Source organism: Bolinopsis microptera, chromosome 8 (genome assembly GCF_026151205.1).
Source record: "Bolinopsis microptera isolate Bmic1 chromosome 8, MBARI_Bmic_1.0, whole genome shotgun sequence".
Lineage (NCBI taxonomy): Eukaryota > Metazoa > Ctenophora > Tentaculata > Lobata > Bolinopsidae > Bolinopsis > Bolinopsis microptera.
In genome coordinates, this window is record NC_087079.1 from 10,674,759 (window position 1) to 10,688,659 (window position 13,901).

General features: G+C 36.9%; 1 protein-coding gene across 2 annotated transcripts in view; it reads right to left on the reverse strand.

The window, feature by feature from the left end:
- Positions 1-13,901, reverse strand: part of LOC134820004 (kelch-like protein 20) — a 75,263-nt gene that overhangs the window by 25,622 nt on the left and 35,740 nt on the right. For both annotated transcript variants that reach the window (XM_063830172.1, XM_063830174.1), the window contains exons 7-11: positions 3,863-4,048; positions 3,313-3,454; positions 2,782-2,904; positions 2,026-2,188; positions 787-929 (exon numbers count right to left, since the gene is read on the reverse strand). In XM_063830172.1, the coding sequence (XP_063686242.1) occupies positions 787-929; positions 2,026-2,188; positions 2,782-2,904; positions 3,313-3,454; positions 3,863-4,048 (757 nt within the window). The remainder of the gene's footprint in view (positions 1-786; positions 930-2,025; positions 2,189-2,781; positions 2,905-3,312; positions 3,455-3,862; positions 4,049-13,901) is intronic.

Sequence of the window (13,901 nt, forward strand, 5' to 3'; positions counted from 1 at the left end):
GAGGAGGACTGAGGAGAAGGAGGAGGAAGACTGAGGAGGAGGACTGAAGAGGGGGACTGAGGAAGAGGAGGGGAGGCGGAGGAGGACTGAGGAGGATGACTGATGAGGAATGATGAGAAGGGGAAGGAGGTGGAGGAGAACTGAGGAGTAGCTCGGACTGAGGAGTAGGAGTAGGAGGATGACTGAAGAGGGGAGGAGGAAGAAGACTGAGGAGGATCAGGATGACCCAGGAGGAGGACCCAGGAGGAGGAGGAGGAGGACCCAGGAGGAGGACCCAGGAGGTTAACTTCAGAAAAGTTACCCTAGACGATTCTAAATGTATTCAAACAAAATTTAAAGCATGATGCAGTCAGCTGAACGTCAGAAACGGGTCTAGTTTACATGCTTTTATCTCAAAACGATGATTTTGCAGATACTTCCTTCTTGCAAAAAGGGGCAGTGTAGTCCAACATATTTTATAAGTATCGTATTTTTGTTTGAATAAATTTGTTTGAATAAATTTGTTTTAATAAATTTGTTTGAATAAATTTGTTTGAATAAATTTGTTTGAATAAATTTGTTTGAATAAATTTGTTTGAATAAATTTGTTTGAATAAATTTGTTTGAATAAATTTGTTTGAATAAATTTGTTTGAATAAATTTGTTTGAATAAATTTGTTTGAATAAATTTGTTTGAATAAATTTGTTTGAATAAATTTTTGTTTGAATAAATTATCTTATTCCAATAATATTATATTATATATGGAATAAGTGAACTTGTTACTAAAAATAGAACTCTCAACGTACCGACAGCGAACAAGTAGTTGTCCACGACTCCAACGCCCAGGTAGCTGCGCATGCACGTCATGGGCGCGCAGCGTGTCCAAACCTCTAACTCAGGGTTGTAGGACTCCACTGTATTAGTGCACGAGGAACACGTTAACTCGTACCTAGGGGGGTGATGTTGTTATTTTAAATTGATAATTGAGATCATTGGAAATAACACCCTTGCTCTTGTTTTTTATGTGTATTTTAATTCGTAGCTCCGTTCTGTTTGCTCAATCTCTCAATGCTAATGCATCAAGCACCTATTTTAGGTAAGAGCACTAAAGTTTTCAAGTATTTTGTAATATCGATCTATAGTTGATATTCAAAATCATTTTCAGTTGACATTCTGTGTTGAATCAAGAAGCTATGTGAACCTTTTAAACATTTTGATGTAATATCTATTATTAAAGTATTAATATGCGAAATGTTACGAATCAATACAACAGGTTTAAACTTGATGAAGTAGTATAATATCTGACTGATCTGCGTGAATAAACATTTCCCTGTGCTCATTTGGTATAAATACATTCAAAACATGTCTTCAGTGTTATTTGCGAAGCAATTAAACTAATAACCCTGAAAATAAAAGTAATCATCTAATGATTTGGATGGTATAAATTAACTAATTAACTAATTAACTAATTAACTAATTAACAACTTACTCTAACACGATTATTACATAGCCTTTTATTTACTATATTACACAAGCTAGAGAGTAGAGAGGCATTGTTAATGTATTATGTTGTTGAGTACACACACAAACAACACATTGTACCACTATAACAGTTAGTGTAACATGTATAATATGGCCAGGTGCACAACCACTATTATCCAAGGTGCACTAATGTGAGCGATAGCTTATGTTATAATATTGCACGGCGCACGCCTACACTATTCCACCTAGTTAAACTATACTACTAATATAGATGTATGTGCGTTTATAAAGAGTGAAATGCATGATTGCTGCTTATTGATCCATGACGGACTCTTTTATACTTTCATACGAACTCTTGGCAGGCAACCCACAAGGCCATGAGGCTATTACACACTATTACACACAATTACACACAATTACACCGCACTGTGAACGTGTTAAGATTAGAGATCAAAACTTCAAAATCAACACTATAAATCTCGCCGTAGCAAAATTCTGTTTCATCATTCTCAAAAACCAGACAATATTGAAGCAGTTGAAAAAGAGCTAATTTGTCCACTGACCCTCCAATAGCGTAGAGAAGGTCCCCAATAACAGCAACAGCTACCCCACCCCTTTGCATAGTCATGGGTGGTATGGGGGTCCAAACCCCCGTCTCTGGATCGTAACACTCCGCTGTTGCTAGGCAACTCGTCCCGTCCCGTCCACCTACTGCGTACAACTTACCTGTTAATTGTGTTAATTTAGTGAAGTTAGTGTTGACTAAAGGTTATTTATCCAGAGGTCTTTACATTCTACATACAAATTGTAATGTTAGGAAGGGTAATCAATTTAGCTCACTCTGTAAACTGCAGATAATATAATATACTGATATTATTATATGAGGTGAAGTATACAGTATACACAATACACACTGACGCACAGTGTCATTGTAGTACATATTGTATATCCAAAACATTGAGATCATAATTATTAGAAATAGTAATATAATATGTATCAAGTGCAGCTCATCCGAGATTTTACAATTTAACAAAAGCTGTTCTTTCGGCGGACTTTCGATTACATTTTGCAAGATAGAACGATGGTCAAGTTTTAAAATTTTAATGGACGATGTTACGAAATACGACGCTTTACAGAACAGTCAACGGTCTGTCTGACGTCACATTACGTCAAAAAAATCTCTCTTTTTCTACTAAATTTTTATCAAATTATTACGATATAAATGACTATGAATACGAATATGATTATCTTTTTGACAATAACGATTGTAATTCAAAAATTATAATCTATAACTCTTGTAACTCATGACGTCACATTACCTCCAATAACTCCCACACCCGTAGTGCTCCTACACACGCTCATTGGTGCAACCAGTGTCCACTCGTTCTTCTCAGGGTCGTACCTCTCTACAGAGCTCAGACGTGATGTTACACTAAACCCTCCTGAAATGAACCACATGTTTATAATGTGTTTATAATGTGTTTATAATGTGTTTATAATGTGTTTATAATGTGTTTATAATGTGTTTATAAATGTTTATAAATGTTTATAAAGTTATAATGTGTTCAAGCACTATCTCTTAGTGGAATAAATGATTTAAATGGTAAATCCAATGGTACTGGTACTGGAACACGGTTGTTAAAATTGATCGTGCGTAGTGTAACCACGACTAAATTCTTGTTTGTGTGGGCGGTGCAAGATTTGGAATATTGGAGGTATCAATAACATAACAGTCGCTTTTGAATTGATTGAGACTTCCACCTATTATAGTAAGAGATGGAAGTGACTATAACCACTCGTATTCAGAGTTAAGCAATTTACAGGTAAGATTGGCGGATTATTTCACTTACCCACTGCATAAAGGTAACCGTTGAGGAAAGCAACGCCGACTGAGCTACGTTTGACAGTAAGTTTAGCAAGGGGTCTCCAGGCGTTGTTCTTAGCTGAGTAACTCTCTACTGTATCCCTAACTGTGGGGTTTTTACCTCCTACCTGGGGGGAGACGTCACTTGAGACAAGATGGGGAATGAGCCCCTTCAAGATGGCTGGGGAATAGTGGGGATAGATATATTAGATATAATACAATAGATATATTTGATAACTTATCTTATCATGAGTACGATACAAATTGTAACCAGGAAGTTGATTATACATATTACACGGTGTGGTCTTGAATAAACGCAGTGTGAAAATTAATTAATTAATTACTTTTTAAATTGGGAATTGCGTGAATATCAAGTGTAACATCCCCGTCTTTTAGTTTAAGTTTTGATACCAAATGTGGAAAATGCACCGATCAATAACAGATGCAAAGACAAGCCACAACAAACAAAGACAAACCACGACAAACAAAGACAAACCACGACAAACAAAGACAAACCACGACAAACAAAGACAAACCACGACAAGAGAGGAGGGGTGTCGAGGAAAGAACCTTCTGTTCTGTTTACTGTTATCAGGGTGATTGTAGTGGAATATCAGGGCGTTTATAATCATGTCCTTTACTGCTAAGTAGGATTTGAGGACTGGTTCGTTGACAACCTCCTTTGCTATGTAACTCTGGGGCAGCAGCGACCATCTTACACACTGAGGAAGTAAATTGGGAACATGAGTTATTGTAGGATTAATTTATATTGTAGGACTAATTTATTTTGTGGGATTACTTTATATTGTGGGATTACTTTATATTGTGGGATTACTTTATAAGTATAAAGCAACCAGTTTCAGGGGAGTGATTGAATTTGTTGTGAAAATTTTATTTTAAGAATGATTTCCTCTCTCTGGCAACCTTTTATTATTTTATAATTATTTTACTAATGATCAGGGATGTGAACACAGGATAGCTGTACTGTTAGCGAAAAACAAAAACCATTCATAAATTGTAGCGGATAATTAAAGTATTATTCGCATCGGGGGGGGGGGGGGGGGGGGGGGGGCCAATGGCATAAATGGAGAAAATGGAGAATTACTCATAGGTTTTTCCATTTTCTCCATAGAAATAGTCTCCATTTTATGCCATTTTATGCCATTTTATGCCATTTTATGCCATTGAAAACCTGAAAAATTTAGAATTTCGAGAAAAATTATTTTAAAAAAAGATATTTTCGGCCAATAATGAACAGAGTATCATGAAACATGGAGAAAAGTGGTTTTCAGAAAAACTTTGAAAAATTTTGACTTAGAACATGTTCGGTCCGAGTCATTTACGATACGTACTTCCCGTATCGAGAACTCCCGTATCGAGAGCTCCCGATTCCAAGCTCGTGTTGCAAAGGGGAGGCCTGCCTTCCGAGATCGCATTACCTCGAGTCCAAAATTGTGTATCGAGGGGAAGGTGTGGACTTCGAAAAAACCGAAAAAATATTTTCGGCAAATAATGAACAGGGTAGCATGAAACGTGGAGAAAAGCGGTTTTCAGAAAAAATTTGAAAAATGCTGACTTAGAAACAAGAAAATGTTCGGTCCGAGTAATTTTCGATACGTACCTCCCGTATCGAGAGCTCCCGATTCCGAGCTCGTGTTGCAAAGGGGAGGCCTGCCTTCCGAGATCGCATTACCTCGAGTCCAAAATTGTGTATCGAGGGGAAGGTGTGGACTTCGAAAAACCGATAAAATATTTTCGGCCAATAATGAACAGAGTATCATGAAACATGGAGAAAAGTGGTTTTCAGAAAAACTTTGAAAAATGTTGACTTAGAAAATGTTCGGTCCGAGTCATTTTCGATACGTACCTCCCGTATCGAGAGCTCCCGATTCCGAGCTCGTGTTGCAAAGGGGAGGCCTGCCTTCCGAGATCACATTACCTCGAGTCCAAAATTGTGTATCGAGGGGAAGGTGTGGACTTCGAAAAACCGAAAAAATATTTTCGGCAAATAATGAACAGAGTAGCATGAAACGTGGAGTAAAGCGGTTTTCAGAAAAAATTTGAAAAATGTTGACCGAAAAAATATTTTCGGCTTAAAATGAATAAGGTAGAACGAAACGTGGAGAAAAGTGTTCTTCAGAAAAACTTTGAAAAATTTTGACTTAGAAATTACCCCTCGGTACACAATTTTGGACTCGAGGCTTCCCCCTGGTAATGCGATCTCGGAAGGCAGGCCTCCCCTTTGCAACACGAGCTCGGAATCGGGAGCTCTCGATACGAGAGGTACGTATCGAGAATGACTCGGGCCGAAAATTTTCTAAGTCAAAATTTTTCAAAGTTTTTCTAAAAACCACTTTTCTCCACGTTTCATGCTACCCTCTTCATTATAAGCCGAAAATATTTTTTTGGTTTTTCGGTTTATCGAAGTCTGCACCTACCCCTCGATACACAAATTTGGACTCGAGGCTTCCCCTGGTAATGCGATCTCGGAAGGCAGGCCTCCCCTTTGCAACACGAGCTCGGAATCGGGAGCTCTCGACACGAGAGGTAGTGGTACGTATCGAGAATGACTCGGGCCGAAAATTTTCTAAGTCAAAATGTTTCAAAGTTTTTCTAAAAACCACTTTTCTCCACGTTTCATGCTACCCTCTTCATTATAAGCCGAAAATATTTTTTTGGTTTTTCGGTTTATCGAAGTCTGCACCTACCCCTCGATACACAAATTTGGACTCGAGGCTTCCCCCTGGTAATGCGATCTCGGAAGGCAGGCCTCCCCTTTGCAGTGCGAGCTTGTTTCGACTGTCGAGGATGTAGGTCTCACTTCTCAGTGCCTATTACTCTCCCCTATTACTCACTCCTGCTGTAGCCTGTAGAAATAACTTTACACTAGGCTTGAGTAATTATGAGTTTGCCTGAAGTGTGTCTCTACTAACCTAGTAGAAGCATCTAGTAGCCTACTATGAGCTTTCATAAGCTTGTTACGCCCCTAGTAAGCGTAAATAAACATGTTAGGATGTCCAATTTAGGTGTTAAATGGTGTTAAAGATGAAATTTCGAAGACAAAATTCATGGCATAAAATGGAGAAAATGGAGAATTACTCATGGGTTTTTCCATTTTCTCCATAGAAAAAGTCTCCATTTTATGCCATTTTATGGCAGTTTATGCCATTTTATGCCATTGGCCCCCCCCCCCCCCCTTCGCATCTAGACAAGTAATGCTGTGAAACACATATTTTGCATTCCAAGGGATTTAGCAAAGCACATATAATTAATTAAATAATTAACAAAAATCACTGATACATTGAACAAAACTGAACACAAAGATCTCTTATCATGTAGAATTCTTTAAAATTAAAAGGTTTAACAGTCTTATATTCAATTAATTGCCCAAAACACTCTAAGAAGCAGCAATTCTAGAAGAAAATTAATGAGGAGGCTTTTTAGCTCATGCTAATAAATAATGTGGTTTCTTGATTCTAAAATTGATTTTCAGTTCCGTCAAATTATTGCGATCATGAATATTTTAACTGATTTGAATAAAGGTAGTAGTAAAAGGGGTAAACATTATGTGACAGTAATTTTCTTGTTCTTTTCTAGAATAAATGAGATTTGTGTACCACGTCGGTCGACGAGTGCGATCTCTCTGTACGGGACAGTTTTCTTCATACCCATCCTGCTCTTGGTGAAGGCTCTGACATGATCCAGAATCCAGCCCCTAAAAGTTCTCATCCTCCACAAGTACACAAAAGGGTTGAGCGCAGCGTTGACGGGTGTCAGCACTCTGTAGCTGATGAGCATGAAGTACCAGATGAAAAAGGGACTCGAGGCACCAGAGAGTCCCTTCACCCAGACAAAGAAAATATTGTTCAAAAGTTCTGTGAGAAACATGGGAAGATTACAGACAAGGAAGACAGCAGTGAAGATTGTAATTGTGATGGAAATGCGCCTAAAGTCGTTGTTACCGTTGGCAGACCCCTTTGCCAGAGAGGTGGTGCTCATGACGAAACTAACAAATACAATAACGGAGAGAAGTATTAGATTGACCAGGTTGATCATGACAAGGGCCATGTACTGCCAATCGGGCGGATCTACAGAGTTAGTCGTTGTGGATGATGCAATCAGAGGAAAGTAGAAGAACTTGGTAACCCCAGAACCCATGAACACAATTTCCACAGCAAGTATGTACACAGCATATACCGCACACGCCACGAGAACGGCACGTTTCTTGATAGTGAAGAACGGAGCTAAAATTGTGATGGTCCTGGTGACGCTGATAACGAGGACCATGAACTGGGAGAAGCGTAGGGTGAAGTAGAAAGGAACATACCATAACCCACATATCGTGTAGTTCAGGAAGAATTCCAGGGGTTGCCGACCACTCATGAGGGAACATATCACGGGAAGGGTGAGCACGCACGTGCAGGCGTCCACAGCACTGATTACAGTGTATAAAATATCTGGGAAGGAGTCCTTTCTCCTGCCCCAGAAGTAGAGAAGAGAGATGATGTTTCCAGGAATTCCGATAAGAAGACACACGATCAGAAGAATCCCGATTGTTTTATCCGCTGTATCGTTGAACGTGTGACCTAACTTTTCCTCTAGGAGTGTCACGTTTAACACGTGGTAGCTTTTGTCTTCCATCTTGAAGGTGTATCAATAACTGTACTGTCCTCTAGGTCACGAGGGATCTTGTAACTGGATTCTTATAACCACCTACATAATTAGGGAGATCAGTGCAACAAGAGGTAAAAAGGTTGAATCCTTTAAAAAATGCGTTCACAATTTAATTTTCGAAATGCATCTGACAAGATATTAGTCTTTCGGACATTTGAACTAGAAATGGAAATAAGACGGAAAGGATAACAAATTAAACAGAATATTAATATCGATTATCGGTCTATAGCCGATAGATGTCTAGGAGAATATAAATTAGCGAGGTCAAAGCGACCAAAATGCATACTGAAAGGGGACAAAAACAACTAACAAAAACGATTCAGCAAGGATATTGTATATTCTGTCAGGGTTCAACACGCTAGAACTTAATAAAACCTGTCAGCACATTTTAACGGATAATACCAGATTATAATATGGCCAATTATATAATAAGCCTATCTTTCCACACGAAGGGTTTTAACGTTGAATAAATGAATTGAAATTGTGGTTAATTAAAAATAAGTTTGTCTCAGCCACAAGATAATTTCAACTATTGCCACAAATTCTCCGAGATTGGAGCATTTTGATTTTAATGTCAAAAGTATGGCTGTAGGTCTTTGAGAAAGTACTTAAAATAAAAACTCAACTATTAGCAACAAAAAAGTTTACATCACTGGCTTCGTGACCATTTTACTAGTTTTAAGGAAACCTAAAATTACGTTCTGAAACAATGGAAATGAAAAAAGTTAAGTATATTGGAGGTAAAACTGACAAAATTCTGACCGTAATTAGTTTTAACTCTTAAGAAGGAAACCTAAAATTACGGACCATGACAAAAAGTACTGACAAAATCTAGACCGACGGACCGCAGGAGTTTTTATAATCACACACTATTTCTTAAAAGGAGAAGCTTTTAGCACTGAACTTTCAAATTTCATTAATAAACGTTCATAATTTCATTATATCATATTCTTATTTGATTTAGGATGAAAGTCGGACTAGAGAATCACGTGTTCATTTCATAAACAGCTTGCAACTTAAAAGCGACTACAAAGTCAAAAGCAGGCATTATCATCAAAGCTCAAAGAAACTTCTCGAAGACAAAGAAGCGATTTGAATACTGCGAATGTTATTTTACTTTTAATTTAAACCTCTACCGTTCGCGTTGGCATGTTCGTGAGAGCTGGATCCTCAAAGGCACACGTTGTCATGATACTGTGCAAATTTTGAGCGACGTCTAGGCAGAATAAAAGCTAGCTGGCCTGATGATTGGGATGGCATTTAAAGTCAATACCTAAGATGAGAAGTACGGACTCGTTTAGGGGGAAAAGAACGTACTTGTACGCAACTTTGATAAGTCCGACTCATACGACGTACGATTAAGATAGAATTAATTTTTTTGTTTTTGAATTATTATCATTGCATCGGGGCCGTTGTAAATGTAATTGTTTGTATAATGTAATATGCCGTTCGCGAACAAATTAAACACACAATTCTTAGATCAGGCAGGCATTTAAATTTAAAGGTAAAACAAAAATTACTAGACGATTTACTTATTCAAACAGCTTGTTTAAAAGCTGTTTTGAAAATGCTCAATATAAGTCCGTAACTTGCGATTTAGAACTCTTCCATTAATTTCTAGAAGGAGAACTTTTCAGAAGAATTAAAAAGTACGTACGATACGAGTAAATTGAAAAGTCTGACTCATTCGTACTTCTCATCTTAGGTCAATACCGCTAATATTTACGTAGGAGGAATTCCAAGAGGAGCTGAGGTGTTAGATGAGTTAGCTGAGGTAACTTTTCCCTACTAGTGCGAAGTTTTATGTTTTTTTCAGGCATCCGAATTGACAAAAATTTGCAGATTTCACCAAAACACCTCTACTATGTGTTTAATTAAATCATATCGTGAATTGAGCTTAAAGTTTTAAATGGCAAATGCGAGGCGACAAGATGAAATCAAATTAAGTCACAGGGTATCTAAAGACTAAAGACGAACTTAACTAACAAACAAAATGAAAGAATTTACAAATTAAATCGTTTGTGTTGTCATTGAGACACTGCTGTTAGTTCAAACAAAGACTGATTTAAACATGAATTTCATCAATCCTTTACTCTCACTTTTTACGAGTGTAAGGAGACATAATATGAAAGAAGTTGGAATTAAAAAATTATATGGGGTGAACTTGGGAATAGTGATAATATTTATGATCAACACCACTACAACCTATATTACTCAGCTTTAACGTTACAAATTAGGAGCTCTTAGGGAGGGCGTACGACAGAGTCAGTTTGCGGATTTCCCTAGACGTCTGTCTGCATAATACATTTCGTCAATAGGTGAAACTTTTAACACGGAGATATCATGCTGAACTTTGCCCTAGTGCGAAGTTTTATGTCTTTTTCAGGCATCCGAATTCACCGAAACAGCCTCGAAAACCTGCGAAGTCACTTTTCTGTCCACTAAGGTACATGTCCCTTGACTGTCACCGTTCTTGTCACTGACCCTTTACTTGCTAATTTTCCCCATACTTTTTCATGTACTTAAATCCCCAAACTAAGATCTAACTGCTGCATGACTGATTACGGCACAACAAACTCAAATCGTCGCAATAATCATACCTGACAATTGACATATTATCAAATGAATGACTTTAATTAAACGCATATTTTCGTAGACATGTCTACTAAGTAGTGAGGGCTAAAAACCCACAGTCGCTCCCATGCGAGACCAGTCATCAGACCAAACAATTCCAAGACAGAATAGACTTCTCAAAATCACCTAATCGTATCAACAAAGGAAGGACGGAAGAGGATCTGTCTAAAGATGCAAGGCATGCATTCCAGTCATTCCTAAAGAAATTGCTCAAGGCACCACTAAGTACATATTATATTTATTTTGCTGAACTGAATGCTATGCTATTAATATGTGCATTGGAGAATGAATGGTTCAATCTCCAGATCCCAGGACCCAGATAATTGCTGATGGGTAATAACTTAATAATTAATGTCTCATAATTGAGGAAATCGTTATGCAACTATTCAATTTCTAATTACTATCGTAGAGCTTTTAGTTATACCAGTATATCTACTAGTAAAGAGACAACTATAAAAGTTAACCTACTAGAGGAAATAAACTTGCAATCTGGTAACGCAGCTTGAATTTTCCTGGATATGATCATCCAACTTGAATTTTCCGTGTTCTATTTCCTCTTTTCCTGCGCAGTCAGAATTAATACGATTATTGCAGAATTATATTACAATTTCCTGTTCATAATATATATATAATATATTTACAGTCAAACCTTTATATCCCGGTATAGAGAGGTTTGACTGCGTATAATTTGTAAAATAGCTTGAACATGCCCTCGCGATCACACAATCATTACACCAACACAGTCAGGTGCTAACTGCTAAGCAATTATCATGAGCACATCCTCCTGAGCTTCTTTACTGAATCTAACACTAGATTGTTTGACTTATATCCCACTTCCGACTAATTTAAATTAAAATGCAGCTAAGTATGACACGTAGTTAAACCAGATCTACCCATAATAGCTCTAATTGTAGTGGATTAGATTATTTTATAAATGGCTTGGTTCACACGATGTTTCGACAAACTAACAGACAATTTACATCATTAATCTGATCAACAAAACGTGGCTGGACAGTAGAGGAGAATCTTGTCAGTTGTTGGCTTAATTAATTAATTAGTTAATTAGTTAATCAGTTAATAGCCCACCATAATGTTCGCAACCAAAGTAGATGGATCACAAAACCAATAAAAAGTCCTCAATAGATATTTCTTTATTTTGAAAACTAATTTACAGTAGCCAACAAGTCAGCTTCAGTAAAAATTTAACATAATAAAACAAAAAGACAATGACGATACATTCGATTAGAATTAAACTTTTACTATTTACATGATATAATTGAATCATATTGTTCGACAAGTCTTATCACAATAACTGACTACTGACTACTGAGTTGCTTACTTAGAGCAAATTTATTTTTTCATGGTCCTGTTTCTTGGTGAGCTCGTTTTAAACTATATTAATTCAGAAAAGAGGACAATGGAAACTTAATTAATTTTTTGGAGACTAATGGAGACTTAATTAATTTCTTTTTCGTATCATGTTATGGAGTTTCTAATTTAATTGAACAGCAGTCCCAATACAATTACTGTGTAATTACTTAATTACTAGAGCAAATTAACCAATTGATATAGTTCATTAAGATAGCAGCCAGGTTCATCTGGCTTGAGCCGGGCTCCAATAAAGTCATGGTCAAGAAAAATTTGTAATTCTATTATAAATTACAGCTAAGAATTTCATTAAACCTTTGTTTTTTAAATTGACAACTAAATTAAAAATGAACAATAAGAAATTAAAAAATAACGAAATAACAAAATAAAAAAGTTACAAAATAACAAAATAACAAAGTAACAAAATAAAAAATAACAAAGTAAGCATTAAAGCATTAAAAACACAAGCATCTCAAGCTAGTCTGATCACGTAATACTACAAATTGGACTAAACTAGCTTTTTAAAACAATGTCAGAAGGGTAGGGTTGTAATCATTCAGATTATAAAATGATATTAATGTCATCATCCTCTAATTGCGTATGACACAAAGCTAAAACAGCCGACAAACTGTATTTTGCCTGAAGATGGTTTGGTTAATAGAAAATAATACCGACTAATTGGGAACAAACTAAGCTATAAATAAAAAATAAGAGACAGGAGTTGCCCCACGGTAGTAACGAGCCCGTTTAGTAAAATAAAAAGAGAGAAGTTGGATGAAAATATCAACGTAAAACGGGTGAATAGTTATTCTAAGCAGAAACTAATGTCTTTATTTACATTGCATGATCCGACGACCGTTCAATTTGTCCAATATCCTTAGTCGAGGATGACTTTTTTGTCATTGTTCACAATAGAAACATTTTTTCATTGTTCAAGAAATTTATTCTTGAAGAGGAAAACAAAGACGAGTTTTCTCATTTTTGAGTAGCTTTGTAAAATTGCAATTGTAGCGTATATTGGTCGGGAAATGTCAACTACGAACGACAAAGGTCTGCCGAGGTAAATAAGGCTAATAAAGCTCCAAACTTCAAGCTGAAATAAACAAATCATGTTTGATTTAGTAAATTAGGAGAGGCAACAAATGAATATCCAGATACACTAATCACTAATCTCTGTAATCTCCGAACACCGGAAGGGCAGAGGAATAAACCTTGGGAATTTCAGTCACGTGACAACTAGTAGCCAATCAGATTGAAACAAAGCACCGGTGAGCCAATCATATTACTGGACTGGAATATTTAGTCATGGACTGCTATAGCGAACATGATTGAAAGTTGGTACTATGCCGCCAAAGTGCCGCGACAGTGCCGCGACAGTGCCACGACAGTGCCACAAGAGTTCCTCGAGGGTGCCACGAGAGCTAGAGTGCCGCGACAGTGCCATCGGGATCCGGATGTATGACCGTATTATGTACAATACTTAAGGTTACATAATGATACCCAATGATAATACTATATCATTACTTTTCATTCATCTGACATGAAGTGTTGAAGATCTTAATTACTTTTATAATAATAATAATAATAACGCTTTATTTGTATACCGCTTAGGCCGTATAAGCGACCAAAGTCCCAAAAATGGGGTTGATACTGGCCAACAAAGCGGTGCAGATAATTATAGCTTAGTAGTCCCATTTCTAATCAAAATTCAAATTTATAATAATTGTAGATTGAACTTAAAGTCCTGAGTTTTATATCAACAGGAAGCGATGTAACATAACCAATTTATTTATTGTTGCTATGTGGTGGCAAGTCCCCATTCACCGCATAAATAAACGGATTCACTGAAAACACGGAACCAAACAGATAACCGCAGCCTGCGCCCAGAATGATCACTAA